The following is a 16,002-nucleotide window of genomic DNA, read 5'->3' as shown; positions in this document are numbered from 1 at the left end:
AACATATTCAAACTCTTTGCCCATTTTTTAGTTGGGTTGTTGATTTTTTAAGGTTTTGTTGGGAATGGAGCTGGGATTAGGGTCAGCTGAGCGAGGTACAATTATGCAACTACAGGGGTGTATTCTATCTTTACTTAAATGTTTGATGTTTTGTCCATCACATTTATATTTTTGCATTAATTTTGATTTTTAAAAATATTGCACTAATTGTCTTATTGACAAAATTAATGGCACCCTTTAAAATTTGTACCAGAGACCAGTACACTCGCCTCACTGCAGTCCCAGTCAGATGTTTAAACATCTGGTGGAAAAACAGGCAAGCAGTTTGGAAATGCGCAGTCCCAGCAGGACAGCAGGCCTGGCTGCGGGGTGCCAGCCTGGGGCTTTGGGCGCTAGATATCGAGAACTGGGAACCAGGAACTGTCCAGCGCACGCGTGCCTGTCGCAGCCCTTTTCCCTTACGAGGCTGAGCCCAGCTCTGTCCCGGCCACCCTAGACAGCCTCTGGTGTGGCCGGGTTTCTTGTCCTTTACCGCCCGTTATCACAGGAAACCCCCGACTCAATCAACATTGGGAATGAGGCTCTGAGACTGGAGAGGAAACCGGGGACCTGCAGGGCGCGCGCTGCCTCTCCGCGAAGCCAAGTGGTGTTCCCAACTCGCTTTAACTCGCTTCCTCGCGGTCCAGCCGACTGCCTGGTCCAGGCGTGGTAGTGGAGTGACCAGGCACACGGCAGCCACTGTCCCTTAGGCATGCCATGGCCTAGGGGGCCAGACGCTCGGCGCAGTACAGACGCTCGGCCCGCCACCATCCCCTCTAGCCGCAAGCACTGTCCCTGACGAAGCTGAAGCGCCAGCGAACTCTTGCTGGGAGTTCGGCACCCCTCCCCTGCCAGGCCAGGATCTGTGCCCTTTGTAGGGGGCGCAGTATGCGCAGGACGGGGCGCAGTATGCGCAGGACGGGGCGCAGTATGCGCAGGACGGGGCGCAGTATGCGCAGGACGGGGCGCAGTATGCGCAGGACGGGGCGCGCATGCGCACTGGCAGGCAGCCGAGGCCGGAAGTGAGCGTCAGGAAGCTAGAAGCGTCCCTTGGGCGTGGCTTGGCGCAGCCGTGTCGCAGTTGCCGCATTTGCCGCATTTGCTGCAGGCGCGAGGTTGGGTGCAGGCGGCTGTCTCACTGAGCCTCGAGGCATCGACGGACAGACGGACGGACGGACGGACTGACGATGCCGCGCTCCCACAGGTCTCACTCTACCGCGCGGCGCGCTGCCGCAGCTGCCACCACCACCACCGCTGCCACTGCCACCGCCACAGAGCCCCCGTCTGAGGGCCCTCTGGCTATGACTTTCAAGATTTTTCTCCTTTTTGCAGGACTTACTGTTAAAGTTCCTGTGGGGTTATATTTTACCTGTAAATTACTTCTTTTCCAGACTCTGTTGATGATGTCCCCTGATGACAGCGGCTTTTACGCGACCATTGTCTCAGTGGTCGGGCTGCATGTGGTGCTGGCAATTTTTGTCTTCATAGTGTGGAAGGAGGGCTTGCCCCAGTGGCGGGAAGAGAAAGACGAATAGAGCAGCTTCTTCTAAAGAGCTGCAAACGGGGTGGGGGGTATACCCAAAGGGTTTTTCGTTTTCTTTCTTGTTTGTATTGAACGTGCTTTTTGTTGTTGTTGTTGTTGTTGTTGTTGTTGTTTAAAAGGGAAGGGTGGGTGGGGAGGGAATTAAATATTTACTGCAGCTAAGACTTCAGTAAAATGGGGTGGGGGTAGGGTTGACATTTTCCGACCGCCTGTTACGTGCCAAGTGTTTTTTCATTAAGGACATATTTTTGACTGAGAATCATGTTTGGCTGATGTAAATATTAATGCCAAAATAAACTAGTTAGTAGAATTTATTTCACATTAAAATGTGTCGTGACGTAATTTTTATGGCTTGGCTCAAGCAACAGTTTTCAGAGTGCACGTAAGTTCAATGCATGAAACTTAACTACGTTTTACAGTATTATTTGGTATTATTCTCCATGAAGCTGCCTGAATCGGTCTCCTTTTCCCATTGATTAATTGGTTAATGCTCAGATTTTGGCTCCTAGAATCGCTTTGTGTGTTCCCTGTTCTGGCATCTCATTGCGTCATTTGTTGTATTTTTGGTATATTATTGTACGTGCAAATCGAGGTGAATTTTTTGTTTTAGATTAAGACTGTTAGACTTAAGCTACAACAAGGTGGCGCTGAGGTAAAAAACTGCGATTTAAGATTTTGGTAAATCCTTCTCTGCAGTACCTGTTAAACAGTGACCTCATTCTTGCGCAGATTCAGTATGTGGTTTAAGTTTCACCAACACGCTTTTTTTCCACTGTTATTTTCCATTTGTTTTTAGTAGCATTTTGATAAGGTCTAGGGAATAGGTATGAACTCCCAAAGCAGAAATGTTGGCTTTCTTAGAGTGGAATTTGGAGACACAGAGTGTAAGAATGCAGAAACATCTCTACCTTTTGCTGGAAAGGCTATTATTGTTAGGTTAATATTAGACTAAAAGTTTCATTTTAATTCAGATTCTGCCTTTGTTATTTGTAGATTTTATACTTTAAGAATTTTCTTGTTGGTAATTTTATAAGGATGTACATTTTACTGTAGTTTTGGTTTCATGGTTCATCAACACTTAATACCTGGATTCTAAATCTTATTTTCATCATTGATTTTAGAGTGGGTATAAATATTACAAAATAGACTTAGAATAAGGAAGTGTTTGTTTCTTGAAAGCCAAATAAATTAATCTATAATGACAAAAATGCAAAAGTAGCTTGGATTTATTCCATTTTTGCACATACTGTATTCATGTAAAAGTCTTTCAAAAGATGCATTTCACATGAATGTAGAAATATCCTGAGTGCCTACAGTGTGTTATTTTGAAGATTAGCTAATGTGAGATGATTTAGATGATTTCTCCCTTCAACTCTCACATTTTTCTTTCTTCTTCCCTTAACTCTTCTCTATCATCCTCCAGTCCCCCCACTTCCTCACCTAAAATTGTCCCATTTCCCGAGGGACCTCTTCCTCCTTCAGCTGCCTTTCTCTACGCAGGGACCTCCCCTCAGCTCCAGCCCTTCTCCCTCCATCCCTCACTTCCCACATCTGCTTTTCCTTGTTTTTTAAAGACTATCCAAATGGATAGATTGTATTACATCTAACTTCAATAGAACTCATTGATTATCTTGTCATCCCCCCCACCCCCAGCCAATCTTTTGTCCTAAGTAGCTCTGCTGAAGAAATATGCTTGGCAAAAAATGCAAATGAAAATGTTTAATCTTCTGTGTCATATTTAGCCTCATTGATGCTACTCATAGAGATGTGGATGTGCTGTTACTGCTTTCTAACTCTGCCTACTACGTGGCCTAGTAAGTTGCTTATTGATTTAAAGCATTTGATTTTGTTTTAACTTGAGTAAATTTTTTTTAGAATTCATTTAAAAATGTGAGAATATGGTTTTGTTACATATTTTATGAAACGTCATTGAACCCCTTTACCTTATATAACTTACGTTATTCTAACTTCCTTTAATCTCTATCAGTTTGAAAACATGATTTTACAGTTAGATTAATATGTAAATGTTATATTGTATACTTTTGGCATTTGATATTATTTCATATATATCTCCCAGATTTTGATATGCTCCATAAATTTTTAGCACTATTGCCCACATATCATCGTTTCTATTAGTGTAGTAAAGTTTTTCCCCATTGTTAGGTATTAAATTACTTCCAATTTTTTTGTTAATATGAATGACGCAGTTGTCTTTATGCAGTAACATGTCTGTGCGTGCATGCGCACTTCTTTGGTTACAAGGGTATGATGAATTAAGACTTTTGTGGTTTGTTGTCAGACTGATCTCCAGAAAGACTATCAATTAACAGTGCTAGTAGCAAAACACAAGTACTTGTTTCCTCTTATGTTACTGGAATTGTTTTATTTTTACTAAGTAAATATTCACCTTACTTTTGGTTTTGTGTAAACTGTTATTTTTTAGTCGTTTGCTCAGATGCCCATTGGCATATATCATATGAATCTTTCATTCTGGATTTTGGATATCAGATGTAACAGCTGTATTGGCTGTATTGTTCCCAAATACATAGTCTGTTTCTCTCCTCTTTCTCCCTCCCCCCTCTCTCTGTTTGTTTTCATTTTATGAGTTTTTCTAAAACTGAAATTATTTTAACCTTGTAGTTGTTTTTTTTAACTGTTAGATCTGTTATTTTCCCTCTGTGGTTGAACTATATATGTTATTCTACTTTAATTTTTAAAATAGTTCTTACATTTTAATGTTTTACCCCAGAATGTATGTGCTGCAGAAGATTTTGTCTTAACTGTATGTAATAGTTTGCAGCTATTATGCCTTCCTTGACAAGCCAAATATGCTTTTCATTTTAATCCTGTTTTTACTTCATTTCCCTTTATCTAGTTATGATGATGAAGTTGATAAAGTAAACCAGTATCAACGACTAAGTCTAGAAGACCTGGAAAAAATCGAAATAGGTAAGTTTTAACATACTAATCAAGTCATAAAAAGCAAATGCTGTTGTTTTCAAGAGGGGGGTCAAATTATTTAAGCAAGTACATGGTTTAAGTTTCACCTACAAATGCTTTTTTTTCACTATTATTTTCCATTTGTTATTAATAGCATTTTGATAAGGTCTAGGGAATAGGTATGAAATTCTAAGACAGAAGTGTCAGCTCTCCTTACAGTGGAATTTGGAGACCAGAATAACGTCTGTTAGAAACCAGAAAAGGGATATTCCAAGCTGTCTACCTCTTAGAACGTCCTTTCTAGTCTTTATAGGTTATTGATGGATATAGTCTAATTATAATAACTATTCCTTTTATTATTTACCTTATGAAGATTACCCCAGGGATCAAAGTTAAATGATTGAGATTGAAAGAGTTCTTCTAGCCTTATCAAACCAATGGTCACCAGAAGTTTGTATTTTGTGTGCTGTCATTTATATTACGAAGATAAATGTATTGGTCTTTTGAAGATAATAGAAGAAAATGCATGTTTTGTGAAAGATTTAATTTTATACATATTCATTTGGGTTTTTAGGTCCTGAGCCAACTCTTTTTGGTAAGCCCAAGTTTTCCTGCATGCGACTCCACTACAGATACAAAGAAGCAAGTGGCTATTTCCACACCCTGCGAGCTGTAGTGCGCAATCCTGAAGAGGATGGAAAAGGTAAAAAGAGGAAGAGATGAAAGTATTCAGTGAAAACTCTGTATTTACTCTTAAAAGCCCAAATGGAATTGAGAACATTTCATATCGTAACCAACTGAATGAGAGCAGATCTAGGGAATAGCTTTGGAATATGAGGCCTTGAAATAGCAACTCTGTTTCCATTATTTGACTGTATTATTTAGTTTGGGACAAGGAACTCTACAGTGGGGATTCTCAGTGAGTTTGGCCCCATTACTGATCACATGGGTGCCAAGGCTTTTCACACATCATGTCCCTTTCATTTGTGGCAGGCAGGGACCATGCCTGTCTGGTTCATAGCTGTTCTCAGCATCTGGCATGGTGCTAGAACATGAGTTAGAACAGACTTTTAGTTCCTCAGTTTCATTCTTTTGCTTTTGTTCTTTTCTCTTAAAATGTTAAAACATTGTGAATTAGTGGGGAGAGTAGTGAACAGATAGCAGTTCACTAAATCAAAACAAATAGATTTGTATTTAATCATATGACCACAAATTTCAGTCAGTGCTATGAGTTAGAATTGCTGTTTTTTTTTAGTATGTTTATGGAGAAATGGCAAGCAGTTATATTTGGGTTGCAGATACTCTTCAGTGCATTGCAGAGATGCTGCAGATCACCAAGCAAGCCATGGGATCAGAGGTACCCATAATTGAGAAGAAACTTGAGAGGTGAGTATACTGCTTCTCTCAAGAATAAAGGCATTATTATCCAAAGTCTTATTTCTTTAAAAGTATTTGCAGGGGGAAAGAAGTAAGGGGGAAAATGGTAAGGTGTTGGTATTTAGAGAGGTAAGGATCACATTTCTGCAGATCAAAATTTTTAAATTCTCCATGTATACAATTTTCAGATAAGTTTTAGACTTACAGAAGAGTTGCACAGGTAATTCAGAGGGTTTCCATATACCCTTAATTCGTCTTCCTTTACAGCTTACATAACCATAGACCATTTATCAAAACTAAGAAACTGACTGTGGCACAGTAAGATGAAATAACCAAAGTACAGAACTTACAAGGATTTTACTAGGTGTTCACTGACATCCTTTTTCTGTTCCAGGATCTAATCTGGGATTCCACATTGCATTTAGCTGTCTCTATAGTTTAATGTTATTTCCTCAATTTTGTTTTTTCTTTCATAACTTTGACATTTTTTAAGTTACTGGTCAGCTGTTTTGTAGAACATCCCTGAATCTAGGTTTGTCCAGTGTTTTTTCCTGATTAAGCTGAGGTTACACATTGTCAGGAAGGACACACAGAAGTGATGGGCACTTCTCAGTGTATCATGCCTTGGGGAGGGGAGGACATGATGTCCCTATGCGGTATTGTTGATGTTCACCTTGATTACTCGGCTAGAGTAGTGTCTGCCAGGGTTCTGCACTGCAAACTTTGTGTCTTCCTCTTTATAATTGCTAAATATTTGGGGGAAATCCTTTGAGACTGTGTAAATAGTTTTTGTGTAAACTTAATTCTATTCATTTTCATAACCATTGTTGGATCTTATCTATAATAATTATTCCTGTCATGATCTATGGTGATTTTTCTAATTCTCATTCCTTCTACACTTAATTGGAATTCTTCTGGTAAAGCCACTGCACCCAGCCTCTTGTACACGTTTTTAACCTATGTAGGTTAATAACCTTTTATTGCTAAAGATTGTATTTTATGCATTTTCCACATTACTCTAGAATTCATAACTATCATTTAAATAGCTGCCTACTGTGATCTGTTTGCAGACGTATTGGGTGGGTTCAGAATGTGGACTCTGATTGGCCAGGTTTTTTTTTTTTTTTTAACTCCTGGTTCTATCAATTACTCTTTAATCTTGGAAAACATACTTAATATTCCTTTACTTCAATTTTGTTATCTGTAAGAGAAAATCCATGTTAGTGCATTGCATGAACTGAATGACAATGCACTTAACCTGGCACACAGCTATTAAACGCCATTGCCAAGAATTTTGGTTGCTAGCATTTTTTCCTTTTATAAAAAAGTCATGACAGATATCTTTGTCATGTATTGCTTTTTCATGTTTAGGATAATTTCTTTAGAATAGCATCCCCAGGTTGTGAATCTGGATTGAAAGACGTGATCTCCAGAGTCCTTTAACCCTGCACCCACCTCCTTAAAGGTTGCTTATCCTCGGTTTCAAGAAAAACTTTGAAGACCCACAGTTTAATTTTCTTGAGTGACATGGCATTTAAAATATGCTTAGGATATCCCTCTAGGTGTGTTTAAACGTTTTGTTACAGAGTAACACTGACTGTCTCCTCAAGTACTTAGGTAGGTGGTATTTTGCCAAGAGAACCAGTCTGAGAGCAAGCCCCTGCAAGGATTTTGCCATCCTTGACAATTTTTGTGGCCACAAGTGATACATTTAAAACTGCTAAGTAAACTAATGAGAGGCAACATTGAAAATTTTTTCTAAGTGCTTTGTAGAGAAAATAGTGTGTTCTAAACACTTGGCTTTTGAATTTGGGAAAAGAATGCCTATGAACAGATTATTTCACATTTTAAAAGTATGGCTTTTCTTTCTAATGAGCATCTGTCGGGCTTTGTGGTCCATATTCTACTAGTGAAGAGAGCCATTTGGCCAGAAGAAAATTACTCGGGCTTTTGTTAAAGAACTATTTTAACCTCCTTTTTCCTGCAATATGCCCACGATCAGTGATCTTGCATGACCAGCAGTGCAAATGCACATACTGAGACATTTAGCACCGACTTTTCTCATTTATAGCTGTCAAAAGGGATACCAAAAGAGAAGACACTCAGAGTAATTGTGTTAAATGTTCCAAATCTTGTAAAATAAATTCAGATAACCCACAGGACATATAAGGAACATCTTGCTCCTTTCTGCTCCCACTACCTGAATTGAGCCACACTGGGATGTGTATAGGTAACCTTAAGGTGCTGCAGATTCCCATTTACAGTCAGATTTCTTTGCTGATGGTATAGATGGTGGCTGTGCTAGACACCACATGTGGTTGTGAAGCCTTTTAGAATACAACTAGGCTGAATTGTCAGGTGTGCTGTAATCATAGAACACTGCGTATTGCTTATATTGAATTAGTTCAAAAAGGAATATTAATCATCTTTTGAAAATTTTATGTTGAAATGATTTTTGTATTATTGGGTTAAATTACTATTAAAATTCATTGCTGCTTTTTAATGTGGTTGCTAGAAAAATTGTAATTACATATATATTTCACATATTTCTATTGGACAGCACTGTTTTAATGTCAACACTGAGGGATTATCTATCAGCAATGTACTGTTTTCAAGAAGTTGGGACCAATTTAAAATGCTTTCACCTATATTAATTGGAACTGGTATATTGTATTCCATGGGGAATTAACTTTTTTTCCTCTTCTCATTTGTAGGAAGAGCAGTAAACCACATGAAGACATCATTGGTATCAGATCTCAAAACCAAGGTTCTTTGGCCCAGGGAAAGAATTTTTTAATGAGCAAATTTTCATCTCTAAATCAAAAAGTGAAGCAGACCAAATCCAATGTAAATATTGGCAACCTCCGAAAGCTAGGAAACTTTACCAAACCTGAAATGAAAGTTAACTTTTTAAAACCAAACTTAAAAGTAAATCTTTGGAAATCAGATAGTAGTCTTGAGACTATGGAAAACACAGGAGTGATGGATAAGGTTCAGGGAGAGTCTGATGGGGACATGTCTTCAGATAATGACTCATACCACTCTGATGAATTCCTTACAAATTCTAAGTCTGATGAAGACAGGCAGCTCGCTAATTCATTAGAGAGTGTAGGGCCAATAGATTATGTTCTTCCTAGTTGTGGTATTATTGCTTCAGCACCTCGATTAGGCAGTCGGTCCCAGTCTGTTAGCAGCACTGATAGTAGCACTCATGCTCCTTCAGAGGTGACTGTTGCTCATGGGAGTGGGCTTGGAAAAGGCCAGGAGTCGTCTTTGAAGAAAAGTCCCTCTGCTGGCAACATACACATATTGACTGGCTTTGCCAAGCCTATGGATATTTACTGCCACAGATTTGTGCATGATGCACAAAACAAAGTGACCCACCTATCAGAGATCAGATCTGTCTCTCAGCAGGCTAGTCAGGAAATAAATCAAATGACCAATCAAGTTTCCAACGAAGAAACCCAGTCAGAATCAACAGAACAGACCCCTTCTCGGCCGTCTCAATTAGATGTGTCTCTTTCTGCAACAGGCCCACAGTTTTTGTCAGTTGAGCCAGCACATTCAGTTGCATCTCAAAAGACCCCCAGCTCCGCTTCCAGCATGCTTGAACTGGAGACAGGGCTTCATGTAACTCCTTCTCCTTCAGACAGCAGTAGCAGCAGAGCAGTCTCTCCCTTTGCCAAGATTCGAAGTTCCATGGTCCAGGTTGCTAGTATTACCCAAGCTGGATTAACCCATGGGATAAACTTCGCTGTGGCAAAAGTTCAGAAGAGTCCGGCAGAATCTGAAGTGATTAATGAACTCCGGCAAAATGAACTTAAAAATATGTTTATACAATGTCAGACACGGATAATTCAGATTTAGCTTTTAGCCGGAAGAATACTTCCATGGCTTTTATTTAAAAATATGAAAATAAATTTTCACCTCTTGGGGTATTTTAATTGTACTGTCCGAATCCAGGGATCACCAATTCTGTTTATTGGAAAGGGTTTTAAAAGGAGTCTGAACCTGAGTAGATTCCAAAATTTTAGAGCCAGGACTACAGAAGTGCATCATTCTAGAATGTGTAGAACTGAGGAGCTTATACACTACAGAAAACTTTTCTTATTTGAAAGTAATTCAGCAACAGGTCACTTTGGGATATAACCTGAACCATTTTTTGGAGTGGGGTAGGTGGAATGCATTAAGTAGACACGAGCTGGACATGCAGCGTTTTTCATAATTTGTTTCATTTGTCAGTTCATTCCTGTGTGTTGTTGCCTCTACAAAGTAACTTATACATTTAGTTTTTAGTGACTTTAACATGTTACCGAAGCATTTGAATTTAAGAGTATTTTGGTTTGATGGCTCAGCTATTCCCTGAGGAGTTAATTGAGGGTTGACACTAAAATCAAGGAATGAATACTCATTTGATCCTAATTTTTCCCATATTCTACTTGAACACATTAAAAATATTCTGCTGCCTATACCGTGTAAACCTAGGAGCATTAACACTTGCCAGTCACACGGTAAACCTGATGATAACATCAGATATGAATACCAGCACCTATTAAATTTCATTTTGCTGTTTTCAGGAATGTAGGAACACACACATACATTGGCTACTGGAAATTCTATAAGGAAGTCAGATTTTAATTTATTCCAGGAGGGACATCCTCAACATCTCATGTAGACAACTTACAACTTTCCAATTTAGGCTGGGCCGAGTGCACTGCTCACACCTATATACCAACACTTTTGGGAAGCCAGGAGTTTGAGACCAGCCTCAGAAATATCTGTCTCTACCAAAAACATACAAAAATTAGCCAGGCGTAGTAGTGCATACCTGTGGTCCTAGCTACACAGGAGGATTACTTGAGTCCATGAGGTTGAGGCTGCAGTGAGCTGTGATTTTGCCACTGCCCTCCAGCCTGGGGGACAGGGCAAGACCCTGTCTCAAAAAGAATTAGTCTGAAGCACAACTGTGCTAAAACTGGTCTTCTGACTATAACTCTGACCACACAGAACCAGGGCTGCCTCTGTAATCCACACAAAGTTGCACAGCATGTTCCAACAAGTATTGGTTTGTCTGATATCTTTAGAGCTTTACTCTGTTGAAGTGATTCTCAGCTGAACATTATGTCTGTTGTAACTTTGATAAGCATTCCACTTTTGTTATTTATTGGTGGTATCTTTTTTTTTAACGTGTTAAATCTTGTGATTATTAAAATAAAGAACCATGGTAATTTAAAGTGACAATGTGTATGAGAATTCCTTGCATAACAGATGAAAGAATTTGTAAATAGAGCGAATTTGCTGTAACTGAACACTTGTCTAGGTGTTGCCAGTATTTTACTCCTTAGAAGTATACTCATGATTTTAAAAAATGATGAAATGGATCAGAAACTATACTTTAAAATCCAAACATTCAAAACTGAATGCTCTCTTCTACCAACTTTTCTTCCAGGTCCTAAAAATATTAAGGGTTCCCAACATGGGAGAAAATACAAGCAAATGTTATGTGATAAAATGTACATTTAAGCTCCACAGAAATTAGTTTGAAAGAGATTTTTGAAAAATTAAGAAGGCAAAATTCCAAATGTTTATACAGGAGCCTTCTCAGTTTCCTGGCCATTCACACAGGATTAATGCTGTACCTTAAATTACAGCAACAAACTTGACTGTCCATCTATGTGTACAGGTAAGGACAAAGGGCTTCTGCAGCCAAGTGCTGTACTCCACTCTGCTGCCTGGTGGGGTGTTGAGCAGGAAGGCCTCTCTCGCACCATCTCCTCCACTTCGGTTCAGCTCTTTCATGTCTCCACCAGGAGGACGTGGTTTCTTCCCACACAGATCACAAGGGATGGTGAATCTTATTCATGAAAAACAGCTCACAGAACTGTTAATTTGGGAAGTTTTATTTACTGGAAAGTTTCTTTCAAGGGAACTTTTCTGCAATACCAAGCAATTTATGTACTTTTCTTTGGTAAATTACAATTTACATTGGCACAAAAAACACATGATGACTAATCTACTTTGCTCGAGGACAGAAAATGTGTTTTATCCTCACAAATCCAGTTAAGCCTTCATTTTATTTCTAAAAGTTTAAGGAAGGTCTAGTCTACCAGTTTTAAAAAGAAAACCAGTTAAATTATATAAACATTATTTACATTAGTTTATAAAAATAGATTTGAGTTTAGGAAAAGTTGAACTACTAGTGATTTTTACGTCAGTTATTAGGTAAAATGAATTCCTCGGTTTTTCAAGGCTGACCCTGTTTCCTTGGTTAACAATGTCAAGTTAGGCCTTACAGGAAAAAAATGTAAGGGATCCTTTATCTGTCTCCAACTAAGTAAGTTACTTACTAAAAGAAGTCAAGTCTTGACACCATTGACAGCTTAAAAAGTAATATCCTAACCTTTCTGGAGACGCTGGTTGTCATAACCATGTTACTGTATAGTCTGTTAGTTTGCACTGTTAAAACGAATTAGTCTGGAGAAAACCTACCTGCAGTTGTATGAGGCTGTTACTGGAGTAGCAGATGTTAGCTGATTTAACATATTTGGAACCAACTGGAAAATTCATATAAAATGCTAAAAATCCAAATACAATCAAAGCAGCTAAATGACATTAGGAAAAAAACTTTCTAAAGGGGGTATTGTTTTTTAAGTTTGCTATTTTGTTTTCATATTTGGGCAAAACTTTGTAGCATAGCATTCCCTTATGCATGGTTCTAAAATGCACTGGGATAGAAGAAAATAAGGAAAATGGAGTATCTTGGTTTATTCTGCCCCCAAAAGCTACATTCATTCCATTTAAAGAACTATTATTCTGAGATTATCCTTTTATGGGGAAAAAAAAAAAAAAAAAAAAAACCGGTGACAATACAGTGATTTATTCAGATTACTTGGAAAGGTAAATTGGCAACCCTACAGTCCCCCAAATTTTTGGAAATATTACTACTGGTCCATAAAATACAAACGTCTGGAAACCACTGCCATGTAAAAGTCTAGTTTTGCAGGCTGTTAACAAATGTTAAGTGCGAAAAAGTTTCTGTGGCCAAACGTCTGGGAAATGACAGTACAGAATTTCACGTAGCCATGTGAATCAATGGCAAGCACACCTCTATCCCTCAAAGTTGGACTACTGAATGCACTCAACCCAATGCTAACTGGAAAACATAAAAACCTGAAGCGCACAAGTCCTCTGACTTTGAAATTCCAAAAACCTTCATCTCAGCATTTCAACAGTCTGGCCTATGACTCAGCTGAAGCTAAGAAAATGGTATAATCAGCAACATTATCAATATTAAACTTTTAATATCAAATACTTTTTTTTTTTTACATTATTACTAATTTATATAATTATAAAACAAACTTCAAAAGCTCCATGAAATCAGTAAGGTAAAAGTCCTTACTGAATATCATATAAACATCAGATGTTACGAGGCTTGATTTAAGGAAACGTCATTGGTTTGTGATAGAAATTACCTATAAAACAATGTGGTATAAATGAGTATCTGAACTTTACAATTATGTGGCTACAATTTGCCCATTGCTCTTCATAGGTATCAGATTTTTAAAGTTCATTTCCATTCACACATTTTTGCTGCTGAAGCCTTGTTCTTCTGAAAGACTCTAGCTGCTTTGCTCTCAGCCATCGTTCTCTTGACAGCGTTGTCTGACCAGCACTGAGAGATAGACACCTGGTTTGAAATACAAACAAATTTAAGTCTAGAACTGGGACAGTAAGTCTTACATTTTTTTAAGACTGAGGAATACTCTGTAAAATACAGACCACATATGGGAGACAAGATCGTCTGGTAGTTACACACAAATCAACAGCCAAGTTAGACTTCTACAAAGAAATCTTTGAAGAGTCAGAATTGGAGGGTGGCTCACTCTTTGAAGCTTAGAGAACAAGAACCATGCCTGTTCCACTGAAGGGATCACCATCAAACTTGATTGCCCCTCAATGAGTCCTTTCATACAGCGTTTTTAAAAGGAAAATTTCATTTCCGTTTTCAGAAGTCTGCCTCAGTTACTGCTGAATAACTGAGAAGATTTATATACACAAGCTCACCGAAAAAAGCAATGATGGACATGCACCACTTACCGAGCCACCACAAGCAGCTGGTGAAGATCATCAGCAGTGATGCTCTGAGGGTCGTTCTTCCGCATTTCCACAAAGTCATCTTCAACCGCCTTTATCAAAAGAGTAAATGTAAATGACATGCATTTTTGTAAGGAAGAGAAAATTAACATGGTTCCTTGACTGATGTAAAAATGAGGATGTCAACCTCTTAGACAAAGGAGACAATAGGGAAAGTACGAAAGCATATACATAAATAATGCTGATGAAAAATAATGAAACTCAGATTCATTTAAGGTCAAGCAAACATAAATCGGCAACTGGCATAAGAAACAATGCTTTTCAACAAAGGGAAAAGTGATGCTAGTGAAAATGGCAGAGAAAGGACTGCAGAAAACTGTCTCTACTGTTAAGAACATCGATCAAAATCAACTTTTTTAAAACTCTGGAAATAAAACCACACTTGCAGCAATCCAGAGAGCATTTATGCAAGAAAACCAGGTGATTATTGGCAAGAATGTTGAGCCTTGTTGCCATTTTAACATGTCCTATTCGGCATTTTAACATGTCCTATTCCTATATTCTACCCCCTTCCCCTCCAGGTGATATTAATAGCTTCAAAACCTAACAGCCTGGGAGCCACCGGAAAGGGCTAGAGCTCTTTCAAAGTGCCATTCCCAGAGAACTGTCTTCTGACCACCTGTCTAGTGGCTCCCTGGAATAACCATTTACAAGGTTGTCTTCATGTAACCTGACTGAACCACCTCTTTCCCCAGGGCATTTATCAAAAACAATCAGAAGAAATTGTCAATCACCCTAGCTACGTGACACACTGGATAATAGTTGTGGCAAACAGGCTAACCCAAATCCTTAAACGGAAAAGCTAGTTGGGAAATGAGATGTCTGCGGAGGGCTCTGAAAACCTCACATATGTAACTCCTAGGAACTTAGAAGGCTGCAGACATGCTCAGAGACCTTAAACTCCCACCTCTGGATAACCTGGAGGCTCTGTGCAAACAAGAAATGAAGACTAAGGCAGGCTTGTAAATTGTAAAAGACTAAGTGTTGAAGGCTTGCCCCAGCTTTTATTTTTATTTATGATTATTATTCACCCTTAGACTGGGAGACCAACTGGGAGAAAGAAAATTTCCTGGCATTTAAGGAAATTTCTTTCCAATCATTAACCGCAAAACTAACAGCAAAGACTTCAATGCCCCAGATGTGACAAAAGATACAGATTTTATAGAATTAGTCAAAAAAGTTACTAAACAACCTACCAACAGTAACAAATAGCAACAACAACAAATCCTAAGTAGGTTTAATTTCCAGAGTCTGACTTCCAAAGCAGAGTTGCCATATTATATTATTGTCTGGTTGTGGCTAGTGTGGTGGCTCACGCCTATGATCCTAGCACATTGGGAAGCCAAGGTGGGAGAACTACTTGAAGCCAGGAGAAGGCCTCATCTCTACAAAAAAACAAAACAAAACTTTAGTTGGGCATGGTGGCGCACACCTGCAATCCCAGCTACTGAGGCAAGAGGATCACCTGAGCCCAGGAGTTTGCTGCGACTGTGCTACTGTACTACTCCAGCCGGGTGACAGAATGAGACCCCATCAATCAATCAAATAAAATGTCTGGTTTTCAACAAAAAAGTACCAAGAAACAAGAAGGTATGGCTCACACTCCTGGGGGAAAAGGGAGTCCACAGAAACTGTCCCAGAGGAAACTCAAACATTAGACAGAAAGACTCTAAATTGGCTATTTTAAGCATTCAAATAACTAAAGGAAACCACATATAAAGAACTTCAGGAGGGCCGGGCGCGGTGGCTCAAGCCTGTAATCCCAGCACTTTGGGAGGCCGAGGCGGGTGGATCACGAGGTCAAGAGATCGAGACCATCCTGGTCAACACGGTGAAACCCCGTCTCTACTAAAACTACAAAAAATTAGCTGGGCATGGTGGCACGTGCCTGTAATCCCAGCTACTCAGGAGGCTGAGGCAGGAGAATTGCCTGAACCCAGGAGGCGGAG

At 39.2% G+C, this 16,002-nt stretch overlaps 3 protein-coding genes across 5 annotated transcripts in view; 2 read left to right on the top strand and 1 right to left on the bottom strand.

Moving 5' to 3' along the window:
- INPP5F (inositol polyphosphate-5-phosphatase F) overlaps nucleotides 1-11,137 on the top strand; it is a 107,622-nt gene extending 96,485 nt beyond the window's left edge. For 2 of the 3 annotated variants that reach the window (XM_037731561.1, XM_017509083.2), the window contains exons 16-20: nucleotides 3,325-3,396; nucleotides 4,458-4,531; nucleotides 5,097-5,225; nucleotides 5,821-5,908; nucleotides 8,614-11,137. In XM_037731561.1, coding sequence (XP_037587489.1) covers nucleotides 3,325-3,396; nucleotides 4,458-4,531; nucleotides 5,097-5,225; nucleotides 5,821-5,908; nucleotides 8,614-9,766 — 1,516 coding nt within the window. In that variant the 3' untranslated portion in view covers nucleotides 9,767-11,137. Of the gene's footprint in view, nucleotides 1-1,714; nucleotides 1,965-3,324; nucleotides 3,397-4,457; nucleotides 4,532-5,096; nucleotides 5,226-5,820; nucleotides 5,909-8,613 lie in introns of those variants that run through there. The other variant, XM_017509085.1, reaches the window with a different exon arrangement.
- Nucleotides 1,089-1,684, top strand: LOC108289574 (vacuolar ATPase assembly integral membrane protein Vma21-like). Its single transcript, XM_037731562.1, has one exon. The coding sequence runs from the start codon at nucleotides 1,227-1,229 to the stop codon at nucleotides 1,572-1,574; it is 348 nt and encodes a 115-aa protein (XP_037587490.1). The 5' UTR covers nucleotides 1,089-1,226; the 3' UTR covers nucleotides 1,575-1,684.
- Nucleotides 11,138-11,779: 642 nt separating the features above from the next.
- The window catches only part of LOC108289571 (minichromosome maintenance complex binding protein), a 49,658-nt gene continuing 45,435 nt past the window's right edge, over nucleotides 11,780-16,002 (bottom strand). Inside the window, exons 15-16 of the mRNA XM_017509087.2 lie at nucleotides 13,997-14,085; nucleotides 11,780-13,586 (exon numbers count right to left, since the gene is read on the bottom strand). Coding sequence (XP_017364576.1) covers nucleotides 13,460-13,586; nucleotides 13,997-14,085 — 216 coding nt within the window. The 3' untranslated portion in view covers nucleotides 11,780-13,459. The remainder of the gene's footprint in view (nucleotides 13,587-13,996; nucleotides 14,086-16,002) is intronic.

The sequence above is a fragment of the Cebus imitator genome, unplaced genomic scaffold (genome assembly GCF_001604975.1).
Source record: "Cebus imitator isolate Cc_AM_T3 unplaced genomic scaffold, Cebus_imitator-1.0 Scaffold406, whole genome shotgun sequence".
Lineage (NCBI taxonomy): Eukaryota > Metazoa > Chordata > Mammalia > Primates > Cebidae > Cebus > Cebus imitator.
The sequence above is the reverse complement of the archived record's forward strand: the minus strand, read 5'-3'. Positions and strand labels throughout refer to the sequence as shown.

Excerpts from the sequence above, each read along its gene's own strand:
- LOC108289574 (XM_037731562.1), top strand. The coding sequence starts at position 1,227 with ATGCCGCGCTCCCACAGGTCTCACTCTACCGCGCGGCGCGCTGCCGCA.